Source organism: Pholcus phalangioides, unplaced genomic scaffold, assembly GCF_987345545.1.
Source record: "Pholcus phalangioides strain wild (caught in Gottingen) unplaced genomic scaffold, Ppha-v1.0 ptg000001l_1, whole genome shotgun sequence".
Classification (NCBI taxonomy): domain Eukaryota; kingdom Metazoa; phylum Arthropoda; class Arachnida; order Araneae; family Pholcidae; genus Pholcus; species Pholcus phalangioides.
The window spans coordinates 14,126,296-14,147,672 of NW_028301594.1; the positions used below are offsets into that span (position 1 = coordinate 14,126,296).

The 21,377-nt window shown below is 36.9% G+C and overlaps 1 protein-coding gene across 1 annotated transcript in view; it reads right to left on the reverse strand.

The window, feature by feature from the left end:
* The window catches only part of LOC149089923 (neuroligin-4, X-linked-like), a 146,950-nt gene that overhangs the window by 24,261 nt on the left and 101,312 nt on the right, over positions 1 to 21,377 (reverse strand). The window contains exons 4-6 of the mRNA XM_089231066.1: positions 18,736 to 19,531; positions 17,072 to 17,187; positions 3,903 to 4,417 (exon numbers count right to left, since the gene is read on the reverse strand). Coding sequence (XP_089087192.1) covers positions 3,903 to 4,417; positions 17,072 to 17,187; positions 18,736 to 19,531 — 1,427 coding nt within the window. The remainder of the gene's footprint in view (positions 1 to 3,902; positions 4,418 to 17,071; positions 17,188 to 18,735; positions 19,532 to 21,377) is intronic.

Genomic DNA, 21,377 nt, shown 5'->3' on the forward strand with positions numbered 1-21,377 from the left:
ACTTATTGCTTTGTGATTCCCATTTTGTATACATGCTTGAATGGAGTTCTCACATTTTCTTGAAGCTTTTCGAACTGATGACGGTGTCTTATTGAAAGCAAAGAATATGAGAGGAACTGTCACTGGATACGTTTGGTTTCCTCAGTCGAAACTGTAACAAGATATTCCTATATTTTCTCCCTTCATTTCTGTTCAAAAAAAAGAAATTTTACAATTCTTTGCTCCACCAAACGAGAAAAGTATCCTCTAAGTAAGCCTTTATCGAAATATCCCTGTTATATATGGAAAAGATATTTTTACTTATTATGATATTTTTTTCCCCTTTCTTTACAAGTTTTTTTCTTCTTTCTGTGAATATTGCGGAGAGGGAGGGAAAAAATGGATCTCTTCTTTCCTGAATATTGCGACAGACAATTTCCGAAGAGAAAATTTTTCCCGTCGTTTCTCTCTCTCCGTTATTATCTATAAACTATGCACGTTCAATGACGTCTTTATTCGTCGTAATACATTTCATTTTTTTTTTTTGAATTCCTATTTGGTTTCCGGTTCGTTTGTCAGCGTTGTACGATGATGATGTGATATTTTGTGCTTGCACTTGTATGATGGGCGTTGTATATTACCGTTTATGCATTTATGGGGTGGGGGATGAAACCATTGCGTATCATGTAATGGTTTGATAATGTTGAATATTTTAGATGATTAGATATATTTGTATCTTCACTTTATTGGCTTGTTGAGTAGATCCAAAAATTTTCGATATGTCTCAAAGCCATCAATCCGAAATAGCGATTTCCTACTTTTCGATACACAATTTTGAATTTATTTCAAAACGGAGAGAAAAAAACATTTCTATATATTTTTTTCCATTCGAATGAATTTTTTCCGTTTTTCTTTCTTATCGGACCAATGAAAAACGAATATTTTATTTTAATATGAAATGATCATTGTTAAATTTTTACATGAATAAATCTTTTCAATCATCCGATGGTACGTGGTGCATTGACAAAAAGTTGCGTAACAAAATAATTTTAACGTCCGTATCTCGGGAAGCATTCAGAATATATCAGAGTTTTTTTTATGTCTGCGGGAAGATCTCGTTACTGTAAATTTAATAATACCTCTCTGGTTTCTACCGCTTTACGATCGAGGACGTAATATTGCGTCCCAACGCCTTTGGAATAATGTCAAAAACAAACTCTCCCTGTTTTCTTTCCTCTCTTATCACCGTCAGGATTTGTTGTAACCCTACGAAGTTGTTTTTTTTTACCTTCCTTTTATACACAATTATTATTGACTTTCCCACACATATGATGTATTCTGTTACTATATACGTTCAAGAGTAAAATGATAGGCACACTAAAACAGGCTTGTTAGGTTTGTGGTGAGGGGGAAAAGAAAAATTTACTTTGTGCAACTCTACACTCTCTTATCTGTACTTATGTATTATAAGTGAAGATAAGAGAACATAACGCGGCGGAAAAAAATTGTTTTTTTCCACTTCTTTACCTTTCTCTAACGTGCGGTTATGTTAGGACGTTCATACCATATTTTTCGTTCCTTCGTCAAATAGAGATCACTCGAATTTCTCACTGAAACCTTGTAAGCGAAGCGGTTGATAACCCTTCCGGTCTGGGCATTTGGCTCGCGGCTTGCATTCGTAATGAAATTGATTTACGCTATATCTCGGGAAGTTCACAACGGAAAATAATAACAAATATTATCGTCCGTTAATAATTTCAAATATTCCAAAGGCAAATCAGATGAAACACATTTCATTAATTCAGTACTTATTAGGCGATTCGAGGCATAAAGAACGTAATCACGTCAAAACTTAAGGCCATGTCTATGAGACAGCCTACACTAAATTTTTTTTATTGGCTCTCGATCAGATGACGATTCATAAATCAGTAATGTCAGAATCTTCAGGGACATTCACCACATCACCGAACGAGGCACACAAACAGGCTTGCTCGGATTGGCGCCAGTTTTTGTAGGATAAAATGCATAGAGTGTGTAAAGAGTATAAAAAAATCTGTTCTTAATATTGCAACGGGTGATGGAACATGGATCTATGCATACAATAACAGAAACTGACATCTGGGGTCTATGAAACTGAATATACTTCTCGAAGTGCTGCTATGCTTTTGAAATTCTGATGCAGTGACTGCAATCCAACTTAAATAACTGTGTGCACCTATTTGAGTCTGCATTTCACACTCGTTATAACGACAATAAATTACAACAACCTTTTCGTTACAACGACTAGCACGTCAAGTCTCAAATACCATAGAAATTTAATTCGTTTAATTTTTTAAACACAGTATACAGAATGCATAGCAAACAGGATGTATGGCATTTTGCTGGCGAACCCTTGATTCTTGAGGTATACTTCCAGTTTGAAAAAGTATCCAAATAACGTGTAGTAATATTGCATTCATGTTAGAATGGGTTTGTGTTGCTATTAAAATAAAAATTTTAACTTTTAAATGGACACCTATGCTCAAGAACCCAGTTGAAAACTATTTCCCTGTCTCTCCTGATGACAAAAAAAAAAAAGAAGGAAAATAATCCATGATTTCAGGTGCAATCTTTACTGAGATATTCGAATTCGAAAAACGGATGAAAGTTTGGAGAAAAAGCGTTAAATGCGGGTAAAACGGTTTTCCGCATTTAGAGCTGTTTTTTTTTCCTAATTTCCCTGCGTTTTTCGAATTCCAATATCTCAGTGAGCATTTCACTTAGAAACATGAGTTGTTTTTTTTTGTTGGGATCAGGGGAGGCAGGGCAAACAACTTTCTCATTCAGTTTTAGGGCACGCGGGGACTATAAAAAACTAATTTTTTATTTTAATAACTGTACAACCCCCCCGAAACATTAATGACATATCTGAGTACTACACGTTATTTGGATACTTTTTATAATTTAAAGTGTACCTCTAGAATAAACGGTTCACCATCAAAATTCCATATATCCTGTGTGTTATGCACCCTGTATAGTGCGATTTGTAAATACAGTAGACTCTACTCTTGATAATCGGACCGAACGCTATTCCGTCCCTTTCAGTAATCCAGCGTTTGTAGGCGGACCTTCTTCGAGCGTAGTTATTTTATAACATGTATATTATTATTATTTTATAACATGTATATTAGTATTATTTTATAACACGTATATTAGTATTATTTTATAACACGTATATTAGTATTATTTTATAACACGTATATTACGTTTATTTTGCTAATGCAAACTAATTCATTCCGCTAATACAATCGAAATTCATTTCGCTGAAGCAATCTACTTTGTTTTGCTGTACTTTCATTGGAAACTATTTTCACACGAATGAAAATTTCAACAGGATAACTGTCAAAAAGGTGGCTTGAGAAGAAATTGTGAAAAGAAAAGAAGTAAAAAAAAAAATCAACCAAAAATTTTAGTTTTTTCTCCTTAAAATTTCCTACCACGAAACGGGAAGAGAGTTTATACTTACGTATAATTTGTTTTTTCGCCATAAGCCCCGTTTATATGTGCAATAATATATCCCGGGAAGTTACTCGTAACAGGGATTTTCGCTACAACCCGTTTACATAGCGTTTAGTTTATGCCGGTATTCCCCCTCTTCCTACCGGAAGTCGTCACTGGTTAAGTGGGTTGAACGGAAGTGGTTGGTTCAAGATGGCTGACGAAGGAGCTTACAGTAGTTTTCGCGGCACAAAGGATTATGGGAGAGGACGTCGGAGTCACCCACTATTATTCCGCAACAAAGATGGGATTCATTTGACAGATCTTTGTCTTTCCTTTTTTCCACATGAGGAAAAAAGTTGCCATGCGGGAAATAATCATCAAAGCGACACCCCCCCCCCCAATCTTGTACATGTAAACGAGGCTATAAACTGTTCACAACTTACCGTGTAGTTCCTCTTTTGCATTTTCTCCTCCTGACGGTTCTTATCCCTCTGGTAATAGATTCCAGCAAAAATGACGATGTTGAGAATGAGAAGAGAGCACCCGACGGCGATGGTGACGCTCAAAGCCGTCGAGAATGTACTCTGATGCATAACCACCGCTAGAGAATCGGTGATGTTGATGACCGTCGTCGGTAAGACTCTGTCCCCACCGTGTTGGTGATTCGTGGGCCTCAGGGAATTCAGCAAGACGTTCGGTCGATTCCTGGTTCCGTTCCACGTTCCGGCCACCGTCGGGCTAGGCGGTGCAGCCGCAGCGTACGTCTTGTTGCCGTTGGGGTTCGTGAAAGGAACGAGCCTGACGACGCCGTCATAAGAATGCTTGTTATTGTGGTCCTCGAGAAGATGATGCTCGGGTGCGAGGTTGATCGGATTCGAGATGTGCAGTTGCGGGAACAAGTTCAGCCAGAAAGACAGACGGTGAGCGTGGTAGTGATCACGGACTTTTGGTTTCATACCTGGAATACAACACAAAATGTTTGCTAAACTACATGGCAAGGATGTTTAAAGCACAAAAGGAAGAGAATAGCATCAGACCGCAATATTTACAAATATGAATTGCGATGTCATAGACAGAACTCCTAAAATTTAATAACTAATCAACCAGTTGACATAAAAATTTGCGGCTTCTTCTAATAAAACCTTATTATAGCCTAAAGCAAGGATCTTCAACCCATGGCCCGCGGGCCAAAACAGTTTTTGAGGCGTATGGTTTCTTTATAAGCTACATATCTCGAGTGGCCAAATTCGACATCCAAAAGGTATACACAATTACAGAATTTACAGGAGCACTGAAAAACACTTTAATGAAAGAAGCAATTTTAAAACAATTTCAAAAAATAATTTCATAATTGTTGAAAATTTATACTTAATGAATAAATAGTTACATAATAAGTGAAAGAAAAATAACTGCAGAATTACTGATGTAAATAATATTCAGAATTACGAAGATTAATTTCAGAATTGTAAATATTAATTTCAGAATTGTAAATATTAATTTCAGAATTGTAAATATTAATTTCAGAATTGTAAATATTAATTTCAGAATTGTAAATATTAATTTCAGAATTGTAAATATTAATTTCAGAATTGTAAATATTAATTGCAGGATCGCGAAGATTAACTTCAGAATTGGCAATATTAATTTCAGAATTGCCCAGTTATTTTTTTCAAAATTGTACAAAGTAATTATTCATGAAGAAAAATTAACAATTTTTGAAAGATGTAATTTCATAGTTAATGTAAATTTAAAATAAGTGAAAAAATAATTTCAGAATTATCGGGACAAATTTCAAATTTAACAAAAGAAATAATTGACTAGAGGAATTAATCAATTAATTAATGAAAGAAAGTTATTTGTAAGTAAATAAAAAAAAATTCAAAATGAAAGAAACATAAAAGTATTCAATAAACTTGGGGGAAACCTGGTTTAATAACCTAGGATACTGCGGTTTGACTGAGTGGCCCGTGGACTTCGTGGAAATTTTAATTCGGCTCGAATGTCGGAAAAATTATGATACTAAATATAGCGAAACATGAGGTATCATGTCACCATGAATAATTATCACTTGACAGTTGCCAATTATTATTGAAGGCGCGAAATGAATCGTTACTGTGAATCGCAGTGGACAAAAATGCTTATACTAATTGTGCGTACATGCACCTCGTGCACATTCCTCTGTGGAATTTCTAACTAATTGATAAACGTCGAAATGTGTGTTTTGAGTGCAGGTGTAGCTTCAAACGTATCTATGTTGTCAGAGTTGTGCTTGTTGTTGGTGGTGCTGCCAGCTGGCTTCCATATTTCGAAGTGAAGATGATAGATGCTTCAATTTTCATGTTATGTAAGTAATATTTTAAAAGTGTGCCTGTTGTCGGCTCTCATTTTAAAATGGGAGACTGAAATGGATTTTATTAAGGTACTGTATTACACGCAGCGCAGTAATGCACGCAAAAATGCAGTAAAACATGCTTAACGTGACAAATATCTGAAATAACTATTTTCATTAATGTCGCATTTATGCATTAATGTTGCATAAGGCTGACCATTTCTCCCCGAAACAAATACGGAAAATTAGATTCATAAATACGAAAAAACCGTACATCACCAAATGTTGCGAAAAAATTGCTGAAGATTCGAAATTGCTAATTATTGGAACAGTCGTTAAAACTCTAAAATAATTAACACCATGTGTAAATGACATTGGATTAAAATACATTTTCCCGAAAAAAAAAAGATGGCGAACATCTCAAGTTTTTGTGAGTTAAACAATTACATTGAAAAACAGTAAGCTATGAAAATAATCTTAACCCTAGCTTTCAGTTAAGAATCAAAATTTAAGATAGCTTCGTCTAAAATACAGAAACAAAAAACGGGACATTTTAACTAGAAAGTGGGGATAAAGGCACAACAACTAAAAAATACAGGATGAACAAGAATCATATGGTCACCCCATAAGGAAGCCCGCACCAGCCTGACAAATTGAAATCTTACATGAATGAAGAAAAATTCATCATCTAGTCCGTTGAAATCAAATTATTATGATGATTCATATTGAAGGTTCACTGAAGGTTCAATTCCTGAAGGTTCAGATATTTCAGGTAATTTGTCTTGGAAATAACAACTTCAATTACGTTGTTGTTTTTTCACAGTTCGACTTTCCAGGTTGAAAATTACGCGAACCATTTTGTGTGGCCATAAATATCATATCTTTAAAACTTGCGCGAAAAACCAGACGCGCCATATCATTATTCATTAGCTCAATCATCGTTTTAAAGTAAACGAGAATTATAAATCTTCGTGAGAACTAATTTTAAAAGAGTCTTCTCAAGAGGTACTTTCGATGAACATGAAAAATTTTGTCTGGAATTAAACTCAGCACGAATATTCTCTGTTTGAACTTTGAAGTGACAAAAATTCGAGCTGGAAAAAAAAAATTTAACCGAACTTTAAACCGATGAGATAATAAATTCATGATCTTAAAAATATACGGTTAAGGGATTTAATAAATTTTATTACCACCGATATGTTCATACACTATATCGTCTTCCTCATGCACGAATGTGCAATGTCTTTGGGGGGGGGGGGGAAAGAACGTAGGAAATGACGTTTTTGAATGCTTACTCTGCCAATGTTACTCTATGGAAGTTAGTTTCGTAAAATGCTTTCTAATATGTGTTTCAATAGGGATACACATACACGTATCAAGCAAAACGTAGATTGCTGGCGTCCAACCAGCTGATTAGAATTTGCATTGTCGGGTTTTGGAATGAAGGAGACGATCTGTTTCATACTGAATATTATACTACTACTAATTAACCGCGTACAAATGCACCTCGTACACATACCTTTACGGAATTTCTAACGAATTAGTACATGCCGGAATGTGAGTGTATGTGTTGAGTACATAACGTGAGGTTTGTTTCTGTGTAATGCTTGTTATGTGTAGTGCCGCCATGCTGCCATCAATTTTTCTAACTGTAAGTGTAATGATTGATGATTTTAGCGGTGTAGGCCTGTTGATCTCTGTGGCGAGACTTTTCAACTGTGAAAAGTCATTCAACGGAGTTTTGGGATTGAAACCATCTTTATACACTTCTGAGAATATTTCCTGGATAAAAAGCGATAAGAGTATCTTCTTGGCGAAGAAAATAAAAGGTTTTGCGATAATCGAAATAATTCTGATTTTGTGAAATCCGAACGAGCCCCCCCCCCCCCTCCTGATTGTTGCTCCCTGCCAAATGCTTTTATACTATCACACCATTAGAGTAATAATATCGCCCCCCCCCCATAATAGAACACGCCATCGTAGGCGTGATGCTCTCTGTGACGAGACTTTAGGAACCGCAGAAAACCAACTTCAGCCAACCGCCGCTGCTGCGACGGGGGTTTGAACCCGGATCCTCGCGATGCGAGACTGTCACTATAACCACTCGACTACCACAGCGGCAGCCACCAAGACCACGGGCCGAACTCCGGCCGGCATCGCGCCACAGGACCTGCGACTCACGCAAAGGACCACAAGCAATAACACCCAACATGGCCCCGCTCTGCCCCTTGTGGAATATAAGCAGGATTTTTTAAATGAAGAGAGAGACTTGATTTATTTGAATATGTTTACATTGGAAGAGCACATGTGTCGGGGGGATATGATTGAAGTGTTTAAAATTTTCAACGGAATGGATAGGATGGAACATGAGTTATTTATATACTATCACGCAACTCTCCGACAAGGAGGGTGCGGGTATAAGTATCGTTTAGTAACTAACTCCCCCCCCCCCCAGTGTTAATGTGGCAAGGTTTTTTTAATAGGGTTGCCAATCAATGGAATAGCTTGCCTCCGGGGGTCGTGGATTCTAACATAATTGACAAGTTTAAAAAGAAATACGATAAACCCGATATTTTGGGATAAATGAAGAAGCTACCCATACTTAGATAAGACAATCATAATTTTTCATGAGTATTATGTTCGTATTTTATCATAAATATTGGTTTTTTATTGCTCTTATTGGGCTGCTGTAGCACTGATATAGTTTAGAAACATATATTCGCTAACCGTATTTTTCATGGGCATCTTTTTTCAGCCACCTCGTTGTACATTTTGTCAGTTAAGGCGTTTGTATTTGCATAAACGTCATTTCCCATTTTTGGAAATTTTGGAAATTTGTTCCTTTGGGATGAGAGGGACGATATACATAAATACAATCTGTCTGCCGGATTAGATTGCTTGAAATTATTTGAAGAAGAAATATGCACTTCACCTATGAATTCTAATGAGACTTGGATAAATATGACGGAGCACGTGTTTTGACGAATCCCCCGCACCATTCTCATCAACAACCAAATATTCGAAAGATCACAACACTATTAAATTTTTCTTCGAAAATATCAAAATCGTTGACAAAAAATAATCCTCAAAATCACTTTGAAGATATTTTAAATCTTTTCAGCATATCATTCAAATAGAATGCATATCACACACATAAGTATCAACGTGTTTCGAATCATATCCTCCCTCGGGATACGTTTGAAATAACAAAAGTTTTCAGGAATAATGAGTTCTTAGCGTGTGTATCAAAGAAAATATCGCTATATCTAAATATTCATAAACATTTTAACGCCTTTAAGATTGTAATTTTTATACGAGGACTTTTTCCTAGGAGATGCTATGCATATTCCGTAGTTTAAATTATTCGCATGTGTGCATTCGTGAGAGTTGGTGCCGTAAAAAACATTGCAATCAATAGTTGTCATGGTTTACTCTTTTTGGCTAGCAGAATGGGTTAAGATTGTGGTTTGATGCCTTCGATCAAGATGACGTGCGAGACGCATGAACCATTATACGTTCAAAACATATAAATTCGTGGTCATTTCGTTTTAGACAATGCGCATCCATCGTGATCAACGTCTTGCATGTGCTGGGAAGCACACGAAAATTGGGCCCTCGACGATTGAAAGAAAATTATACTCTAACAAATAACAAATATTATAATAAAAAAAAAATATGATAAGAATTTGTAATTTTACATATTACTGTTAAACAGGACATTCCCCTCGTAAAGATTCTTTTCAGGGGAATTGGAATGAATCAAGCAAGCAAGAGATTGTGGCATTCGCATCTATGTGTAGAGCTTCAAATGATTTATGAAGCCAAAGTTATGCGTGTTTCGTATTTGAAAAATGCTGCTATCCGTGTTCCATATTGCAAGAGACAATAACGGATGCCTGAATTTCCGTGTTTATCACGATAGAAGAATTCTAATATCAAGACATCGATAGAGTAGAAGAATCACGTTGAAATTCCGTGGAGAGACATTTTTGAAAGAGTTCTCATTCATGCTTTGTAACGAACTATAACGAACACCTTAGAATTTGTGTTGTGAAAGTATGTATGGCCCCGACGTATCTATGTTATCAGAATTCGGGGTGTTTTGTGCTCCAGTAGTGCTGCCATCTGACATCCATATTTTGAAGTGAAAGTCATAAATGCCTGAAGTTTCGTGTTTTGTAAGGATCATGACGAAAATATGCTTTCTCTCTGCAAAAAGACCTTTTCTTTTTGCGGTTTTTCCAATTTCGATATACGAATATATAAGCTGTTTTTAAAAAAAAGTCTACTGTGAATATGAATTCAGATAATTCCGATTCAGCAGACTTTTTGAATAGGAGACCTGAACGTAATCGTGTATCGAAGGTGGAAACCAATGGAAAAACGAGTTCAGCTGACCTCCTATGTGCCATCAACTAGGTTCGAAAATGAAACCTTGTGAAGCGATTCCATCACGATGCCCAGACGACCGAAAGCTTCGCTTTCACATAAAACTACTACTACTACAAATTTCACATACATCTGAAGTAAATAATCATATTTACTATACATGCACTTGATGTAGTACAATATTAGAGTGGCAGTTCCGATAACTATTAATATATTACTACTTCTGCTAAACCGCACATGCACCTCGTATAAATTCCTCTCCGAAATTCCTAATGAATAGGCGCATGTTGGAAAGGTTGTGCGCTGGTGGTCGTAACGTATTCATGTTTTAATAGTTATGAGTGTTTCGCGTTTTACTGGTACTGCTACTTCACCAAACACCAACTCCGGCCACATCGCTATATTGCAATTTACTGCCATTAGTGAGATGGGTTGGAAGCGAAGGCGCTGTCTATCGGTGGTCGCCTCGAATTCGTTAGGGAAAATATCTTATCTATATCCTCCCTTGGGCTCGAACTCGGGACATTGACAACAACCTTCACGATGGCAGACGAGCATCTTACCACCATGCCACTCGGGCACCCTGGTACTGCTATCGCACTTCCATAATTTTAAGGTGAAAATAACAGTTGCTTGGATTTTCGGGTTATGCATGCATATCATGTTTTAAAAGTCTTGTCTCTGTGGCAAGAAAACTTTTTTTTCTTCGAATGATCGCATTCGACTTGATCGCATTTGCGGCTCAAAGTTGGAGAACATTTCCAATCATTCCGCTGGTAGAATCCATGCAGGGCTATGTATAATAGCAACTATGTGAGCCTGGAATCCATGTTTCTCATTTTGAAACATGGCTTATCAAGGGTGGAAATTGTGCAACACATTTCACTAGGTAACTATCCTTGCTTCGGTGGCATTCCGGTCAATAAGAGTCACAAAATATGAGTCGGGGGCAAAGAGAGAACATAGGTACTGTAGCACCCACTGAAAATCACAGAATTAAGTCAAGCAAAAACCTGAGAATCATTTCAGAAATCTAACTTCCTTACGTGAAGATCAGGCAGATCAGTCACATGGTCAATACATTTCCAACGCTTCGGTTTACGAAAATCCTAAATTCCATTATACCAAAAACATTCACGGAAAATATCTTGAACATTTTATCCCTATATAAATATCTCAATTTTTTTACCTTACATTCCGTATAGAAATGTTCTTAACAATCCTGGGAAAAGAATCTCATCTTCCTTGAAGCAAAGACGCATCATTACAGCTGTATATATGATATTAAAAAAAAAAAAGAAACAAGATTTTTACCCTTCTCTCTTTTAATGATTTCTACAAAAATCCCCTTCTCTTTTTTTCATTCATCTATATCATCTTCCTTCGAAGTATTTTGAGAGAATAATGATTATGAAAGAATTCGTTTCATATTCACACTCGTTATCGTAAAGAATGTACGGGATCAAAGGGACAAAAATTCTTACGTATTTTCTGTTAAAAAAAAAAATAAAATTCCCGCAAAATACTCGCATATTTTATGAGATCAATTATATACGAAACGTAGAGCTAAAATAAGGGATATCTCATCTCTCGCCCCCGTATTCTTATTTTTTTTTCGTCTACTTATTCAGTCCTTAAGGAAGAGATGACCGATTTTCTTGGAATTAGTAGCCAGCGAACTACAATCGATGCGGATCGGTGCGTGTGTTATGTATATATATATATATATATATAATATATATACATGTATATATATAATATATATACATGTATATTACGGTGGAAATCCCTACCGAATACATTGCTTTTTCCTTCATAAAGAAAACATACGCTTTGGTGGTCGATTTGCTCTGGGCTAGTGAGCAAGTCCTGTGAGCGAGTAAGACCACCAGGTGAGAAAGATTCCATGGGTTTTCTTACAGCGTACACTTTAGTTCTTTCCCCCCAAGCTCATGATCTCTTAAAGAAGAAGCACAAAAGAATATTAGCTCCGAGGATATAGCCGTGTATGTGTGTGTTTTTTATATTTTCCTCTCCTGCCCTACTTAATACTTACCCTGGAGAGTGGGAGAGAGAGAGGAAAAACCGCATTTTTATCTACTTCTTCGTGGATTATTTTGGATATTTTCTTTGGGAAAAGTATGTTTATCTAACCAGACAGAAGATAATGCCATCTAAATGCACACAAATTACTTTCAACTAAAATACTGTGCGAACAATATCTCCATAAATTTATTTCGAGTCGAAACGAAACCTGTAGAAGTGTGGTTATCGGGATATAAGTCACTGGATTTCAATCACAAATATCGACAAAATTTCTGATTTATAAGTGCATATGAAAACTTTATGTGGACTTCAGTCTCGTTAAGTTTTTTGGCTGAGGGAATAGTCAGACAAATGCTTCACTGTTGTGGGAACGAAGAAAAAAATCCCTTTTTTTCAGTTTTCTTTTCGTGAAAGGTACATGGAAATCAAACTCTCGGACGTCGCGAATTCAATATAATAGGAAAAAAATGGGTGACACACAAACATAAAACCTAGGTTCGAAATTACTGTCACCGACACATAGATGATTAAAAGCAGACACTCAACAACAACACTATTAAATGCACCAAGCCTATACAATGCAAGCAAACGTGCTAAAAAGTTGTTTGCCCGTAAAATTCGAAATACTGTAATGTGGAGAGAAACACGGTGTCACTCTTTGTTGTTCATATGAAGTACAAAATAGCCTGTATAAGTGGAGATGAAGATGAAGTTCGAAAGAAAATTCACATTCCCCTGCAAGTAATCGAACCACCAACATTCTCCGAGCGAATGCTCTACTATTCTCAGCTACGTTCTTACGTAATTCATTTACTTAGAGCATAGCTATGAACGTGAACGGGACTGAGCGTGGACAGCCTGCTATAGCTCAGCTTATAGCTCTTACGACGTTAGCTGAGCTAAAGCCGGGTTTTCCTAGGAGTAGAACTTTTGCTTCGTGTGCAGCGTGAAAACGCTGATTGGTTAAAAATTTGAAATTCTGGTTTTTTTGAACAATCAGCGTTTTCAAGCTGCGTGCGCTGTAGAAACCTGCTTCTAGGAAAACCTGGCTTAAGAGGCTGTCCAATGCGCAGTTCAGTTCAGCGGGTTGGTTGGTTCGGGCTGGTTATCCAGGATTTTTTACGAATGCAACGGATGGAATTATTTCGCAGAGTAAACTTATTTTTGATTAATTTCTGGAAATTTATTTTTACACATTTCTGATTCGAAGAATGACATGTATTTCATACAGATATTCAACACTTTATTCTTTACATTCATTCAAAGTAGCTGCCTGGAACAAACGTAACGCAAAATATTCTTGTTTCTTGACCCTTTATTTCGTCGTGTTGCCCTCAAATAACATGAGTTTCTTCTATTTTTCAAGCAAACGCATTTTGGATTTTGAGTTCGTTTCGGAATTGATGCTTCCAAGCAACTCCTGAACATTCCATTTTCATGTATGTTTATGAAGTTTCTATAATTACCAGCAGAAGACCTCTGAGGTAAACTTGTTTCCTATTTCTACGAGCCAAAGTAAACGACGATTTTTCACCCTCGCATTTTGGAGGGAAATAACCACGTGCGGGAGAGACATATTGCTGTGCATTCTTCACCAACGATAGAAAAAAAAATTGGCAAACAAGAACAATCACATTTTTATGCTACTCAAATTTATGAAAATCCTATAAATATAGTGTGTTCCCCTGAATTGCAAGATCCCATATTTTTTACATATTGACAATAAATTTTTTGGCATGTAATAGTATTCAGGATACCTCTCATTTGCTTAATTTAACCCTTCAAAATCTTTCTCCTCTGGATATTTCAATGGTAGTCAATTACAGGGTTACATCGCATGTACACAGTCCGCACATGCAATTAATTACTAAAATTCTTTTTATTACAATTATTTTATTATTATATCCGCGTCTTAACCCGATACATTCTTACCGTGTTTGCTTACGTGGAGCAATTATCCACTGAGGAAGTATTACTATTTACTCATTCATTTTTCATGAATTTTGGACAAACAAAAATCATCCAGTGTTAAACTACATCATCCACTAAAACGATTTACATGCACCGTACTTTCCGGGAGAAAAAAAGAAATCCTAGTAGAGCCCAAGAGAGAGGAGAAGCGTATAGTTTGAATTATTGCTATTGTGTTGGTTTTTTGAGACGAAATTCTTGAAATGACGTATAGATTACGTGATAAGATGTTCATTTTTTCCTTCATTATTCCCTTATCCTCCCACAGATCTCCCTGCTTCTCCCGTTATTCAATATCATTGGATCTACTGTATAAAACGTCTGAATATTTTACTGCCATCTATCTCCCATAAAAGAAAAATACGTGAATCATAAAATTTTCGCTGAGGGAAAAAGAGAAGTACTCCGCTATTTCGTGATCTTTTGGTGATCTTATATTGCGGCATTGAAATAGTACTAATTAATAAAAATATGATAGAACTAACATAATATTAGTAATGTTCACTGTTCATCTCTCTTCGTGTCCCTTTGCTACTAATTTAATTTGCCAGTTCTTTTGTTATAAAAGTAATACATTTTAAATAAAAAAGATTTCTAAACATTTTCATACTAAATTTTACTTTCGCCCGTTGTAAATTTGTGTATTTTATATTCTTTAAGAAATTATAAGATTAATGGCAATTCACGAAATAATAGTGATGTAAATCAGGACATATTTCAGCATTCCAAACTTTTATTTCTTCCATAAGTCAGCCATCACTTTTTGGCTGATCTATTCAGTATATCCAGTTAAATATAAAGTGAATTGTAGTTTCGCCAGAACGGGTTTTCGTGGATGGGGACTTTTTTGAATGGGAATTTTTTTCTTACACAGACAAGGAGATGTATTTACAATATATCTTAGGGGTTTTTGTGCCCGTATAGCGTCCGTTCGACCGAAACGTGGAAAAATCTGTTTTAACAACGCAGTAACCTACCATTTTATGGGCAGTAAAATTTTACAGCTTTTTATTTGTGTGAACGACTCAACTTCGTGCAGATGCTTTTCAGGAAAAAAAAAAAAAGAGGAGAAAACGTTTCTCCCCTTTACGGTCGCGTTCAGTGTTGAAGAAAGCAAAATTCGAACACTTTCGGTTCTTTGAAAACGTTGACTGACGTTTAGAGCGAAAAAAAAACACTTTATTTTCTCGGTAGAATAAGTAAAGACGTGAATACCGAGGCTAAAAATACTACAGCTTGCCCTATGGAAGTCAATATACAAAGCGATTTGCTTAGTTTTCGGTGATTGTGATGATACAAATTAACAAATACAGAGGCCACAACAGACAAATTGTTCAACGAGATGGCTGGAAAAGATGGCCATAGAAAATATTGACGCCGAATAAATATTTAAACTATATCAAAAATACAGCAACATAATAAGAGCAGTAAAAAGCCAACAAAGAAGACACTTTTCATGAGTGGAGGTCTAACTAATTTGTTTGTGGAAAGTACCCGATGATAAAATAAACGTATACTTCGGCCATTAAGGCTGCGAACCGAATTTCTCGTGAATATGACATTCTTAAAAAAAGGCTTCATGTTGTGATAGCAACAAAATAGCAGAAAATTCTTCACAACGCCTCTAATCTCAGCATACAAAGTGGCGATTCATCTCAAACGAGACGATTGAAAAATGTAATGTTGAAATGGAAATGTCCTCAAATGATTTTAGAGGAAGTAAAAAAAAAATTTGAATCTCATGATTATAGGTCCAGACTGTAGAATGGATGTCACAGAACTTCTAAGAGGCAATTAGTTAGAGAACTGATACTTCTTGACAGGAACATTGGTTATTCATCCAGGAAATTTCTTGAGAAAGTGGAACACAACTTAAAATGTCTTTTCTCCATAAGATCGTACGCAGGATTAACCTTTGCAGGGGCCACGCCGGGTTTACAGGGGAAGGGGGGCAGTGAACTCTTAAAGAGAAATTGTAAGAGCCTAACCTAAAAGTTTTCAAAAACATTTTAATTTAACAGAAATCCATTGAGATAGCGAATGGCGGTGTTTCCTTTCGATATTTTAATGAGTTTACAAAAACTTTGTGAAAAATGTTTCAAATTTTTGATTGTCTTAGTAGAGACACGATTTCTCCCATACCTTATAAATATGGTCTTGATGACATAACAGTAGTATTTCAAAAATCTCTGACAAGTTGCCTTGTTGAACGTAGACAGTACCTCAGCGTCGAATACCTGCATCAAGAATGGTGGTTGGCAATCGACGAAGATGACTGATATGAATATCTTTGATTTCGGTCTTGCTTTGAATTGAAAGATCAGCCAACTCTCTCTGCTTGAATAATTACTACTCTAACCGAATGTGTAATGTAATGTTTTGCATGCAAAATCGTCCACATTGCTCGTTGCACCCTAGACTTTTACGTAATATGCTGTGCATTTTATCTGCAGCTCGCCATCATCGTTTTTATTTGAACAAAAGTTAGGTACGCTTATCTATAACTTTTCTACTCTACATGGAGACAGTAGTCGTGTCTTTAAGCAGAATATGCAGCAATGTACGAGTATATTAACCTGATTATGAATTCATAACCATTGTATTCTCTCTGGTACAGAATGGGTATTGGTTGTTAAATCTGAATAAAATTAAAACAGATTCATCTCCTCTAGTATATATTTTAGGTAAAGTATTAGCAGAACTTTAGACGAACACCCTTATACATGCATTATGAAACCGGAAGAATATTTTGAATCCACCCAATTTCCTTGTTTTCATCCTTTTTTTTTAATTTTCAATGATTACGGAAAACGCGGATGAAGATTTGAATGCGTGGGAAACGATCCATAAACTAATTGCAAAGAAAGAAAAACCTACCTATCGATAGATACTTCTGATGAACGTTCTCATACTGAGGCCATATAATTTTCTCGAATCTTCCTTTTGGCTTGTCAACTCCTGTATCAAGTTCTATGACCGGTGAGTTCGGATCACTGGAATTCAGGAAATGAGAGGTTTTATCGAATATTTACTTTAATTTCAATATCACAGTGTGCATGAAAAGATTATGTTGATTTCGAGAGCGATAATGTATCGTCAGTTTATAGGACATTATACAGTACAACTACGCTATCCAATCCGAACTAATTTAGATCAGAATCTCTTTGATTACAGAGAATATTTTTCTAAACGTGATCGTTTTATGCATTTAAGGTGAGCAATGACGAGACTCTCAAGAGAAACTTAACTTCATGTTAATCACTATATATATATACACATATAATTAACTATGAGAACATGTTAGATGAAAAAGGATAGCGCGAGTTACAATATTTCGTTACTGGTACGTATTTGTACAACAAGCATTATGATGTCAGTTTTACGTTAGCACGACAAATTTCCGCGAGTTCACTCCTGTTTCCACACGTTTAATAAAAGCTGGTATCCCAACATATTAGATGAGAATTGCAAACCTTATTACCATGTTCAACAAAGATCATTCTGATAAGGTCTACGGACCTAAAAATGCTTGGGGGAGCGGGGGAGGGGGGAGAAGTCTCTTGGTACTTAAAAAAGCGTCTTTGAACGATACATAATTGAATTAGGAGTCAATACCTTATTTTGAGAAAAACATTATAGGGGAATCAGGGTGAATAAAAATCTTCGATGATCTGAAGGGGGGGGGGGGGGTTACTTTTGGCTTCATGTGAAAACCCTTTGACCCACACGTCAAGACGTCGATGCATTCAACAAGTGTAGGAAGCCGATAAGAGAAAGCAGTGCTTATCATTCTTTTTTTTAAAAAACAAGGATATTGCTTGGATTGATCGAGTGGAAATCCGCATAGGCAGGGCTGTCTTAATCCTTTTATGATCACGAACGAAATATTTCATTCAAATGCCAGTGGAATAAATCCAGTATCCAGAGAGTTCTCTGCGCTTTCTTTACTCTCTCTTGAACATCGTGAAGCTTTTTTTTTTTTTGTAATTCTATAAACCGAAGTTGTTTTTTTCCTCCCAATTCTTTTCTATATTTCTCTATTATTGATTTTTTTCCCAACATATAATGTATCTTTTTACTATATACTTGTAAGAATGAAAGAGAACACATAGGGTGAGTGTGAAAAGAGAAATCTACTGTATACTCTCTTATACACTTAATCTATTATACAGTTTTTCCTTTTCTATTCATTCTTCTTCTTTTTTTTTTCTTCTATTTTTCCCCTTCTTCTTCCATTTTCTAACGTGCGGACAAGGTTACCAGATTTATCGCTGATTTTCAAATACAGATCTTCCCAATTTGTTGCTAAAATCTTGTACGGGAATGGGGCAATACAACAGCACAATTGTAGGAATTGCAGTGACCCTTATGTCCCAGCTGGACTATGCGCGTGTTTTTGTTGGGTTTTCTCCAACTTTTTATTATGCAACATTTATGAACTGTTTGGATTAACGGTGATCCAGTGTACCCTACATCTTGTGCGCGTGTTGAGTATAAATAATAAGTATATCGTTCAGTTATTGAATTTCCGCAAAACTCACCCATATCTTGCGAAATTGACCCAATTCGACATTACTGCTTCTGCGAGACCAATCTCGGCCCTCGTGTAGTTCCGTGAGAAGTGGGATAGAGTACCAACTAGGGGCGCCCCGAAAACGAACTGCAAATCCTCGCCGTGTACGCAACCTTGTCTTTGAGGAAAGTCGCCGTCTTCGATCTGGTAGCCGAACACGTAGAAGAATGTCTTGTGGGACCCGATGGAGTGATAATTAGCCGATCTCACGGCTGGAGCAACGACTAGAGCGTCACCGATAGCATCTAAAGTCCCATCTAAGACGTTGATAGCGTGTTGTATCGGCCTCGTCCAGTCGGTGTATTCATTAACGATAGTCAGAAATATTTCTTGAAGATGGTAATAGAAAGTGTTCCTTACTAACGTCCTTAGCAACCTATCTCTTCTGTCGGTGTCTATCCCGTATCGCTCTTCGTGAGCGGATATGTAGAAATAAGACTCTACACGCGTCACTCCGAACATCAGGTCGAAGCTCCCGTACTGAGGGTCATCCGGGAATTTCTCCATCAGCCTCACGGGCTCCTCTTCTATTACGATGCCATCTACGGTCGGTCCGAAACTGGTCAAAAAATCTGGGACCGATATCTGAACTTTGAGGATGTCGGACACGGACCTCTGACGCACGCAGTCCAAGAAAGAAGCTGATTGTGTAGTCGGGCAGCCGAGAGTCCTGGCGATCTGCTGGCCGTAAGTCGTAGCGTCGTGAGCTATTGCCCAGGAGCTGAGAGCTGATCCACTTTGCATGATAGCACGATGAAAAAGACCTAAAAAAAAATAGAAACAATTCTCGAATAACACTGTATGTACCCGATAACATCATTTCAGCAGTAAACGTCTATTTAAAGAGCTAAACCATTTCAAGCATGCAATACAGCGGCAGAACCTTGGTGATCTCTTTCGTGTTTAACTTACGAACCTTTCAATCAGACATGTCATGCTCTACCACAGAGGTCTTCAACCTTTTCCTAGTCGTGAGCACTGCCTGTACCCATCATCAAAATAGCACCCTTACGGCAAGTTTGATATACCAATGCATGGAATCAGGATGATTTCAATCCTTCAATGTAATTTGTGCAACGTGTCTACGTGGGACGTTGACAAAGTGCTCACGAGTACGAAATCGAACCCGAGCATCGGGCACTCTGGGAGCTTTAGGGAGCATCGTGGTGCTCACGAGCAACGGGTTGGAAATGCCTGTTCTATTACAATATGCACTTACAACTGCCCTGAACACCCGAAATGTTCCTGCTTTTAAATGAGATTTCTATCCAAATTCCCATAAATCATCTAATTCAAGTTACATTCACGAAGGATGCATAATATTCTCATACGTGAGAGAGTAGTCACGAATGTACTCTTTTTTTCTTTGCTGATGCTTCGTATTAACAGTGCTTTCAATTTGAGGGGGAAAAAAAAGGAAAAGGTTTAAAGACCTCCTCTCTAAATGCTTATCCATATATATGAATAGCAAAATATATATATATGAATCCATCAACAATAATACTACATATTTCCCGTTCAATATCTGACATTTTTCACTTTGTAAGAAACTTAATATAAGGTGCTAACTCCAATGACTGCACACAGTAGATGGTTCCTTGACCTTTTTTCGCGATCCCACGTCGAAGTGGACTCGACAAAGTGACCTGCATCGGAAACAACGGTACTCCATCGTTTAAGCGCCCCCCCCCTCTCACGATAACAGGAAGGTCCCCGTGAAGTAGACTTCTTAACAGAAATCATAAGCTATACGACAAACCGCAATGTGACAGACATTTACGGCCTTCCTCATTAAAAGTTAGGCGCTGTAAAGTACGAGCAGTACCAGAAGAAGACACGAAAAACTTCTGATAAGGGGTTGGTCTGGATTGGTCTTAGAAGAAACTTTCAATAACCAAAAATGTTTGAAATGCGAAAAAAAAGTCATCTTTGAAGCCTTTTCTGTAAAAAAAAAAAAATCAGTTGTTCAAAAATAGTGACACAAAAGTTCAAATGCAGACATTGGCATATTCATTCGTTACCATTTTCGTATTTAGAAGACAGATGGCAGCACCTGAACACACGCATGCTCGAAATTTACATGGATTTACGGTTACGATCCACAATGATTTGTCACGACAAACCCACTTTTTGTAAAATAAAATGGTAATGAATTACTTTTGAGGTAATAGGGCGGCGTGCTATTGCTAAGGGGTCATTCACATATTACGTCAGCATCGGGGTGGTGGGGAGGGGTTTCCGATTTGCTGACTTTTGATGACAAGGGGGAAGAGGGGTTTGGATGATGCTTTCGTCATCAACAACACTTCATAAAAATATGAAATATTCTTAATGGAATCGTACTCGGTGCGCCAAAAAAACGAGAAAAACTTTTCGTTAGTTTGTAGGCACCTGAACTAACATTCTCCCGATTCATAAGTCTTCCATAGAGTCACTTTAGTGATCTCTAAATGTTTCGCTGATCCAAGTGATCTGGAAATGTGTCTGGGCCGCTTAAGTGCCCTGGATTTGTGCCATGTATCACCTAAGTGATTTAAGGAAGTATCTATATCGCAGGGGTTCTTCACTGAAATTGGGTCACAGGCACTTCCGAGATGGGTCGTAGAAATC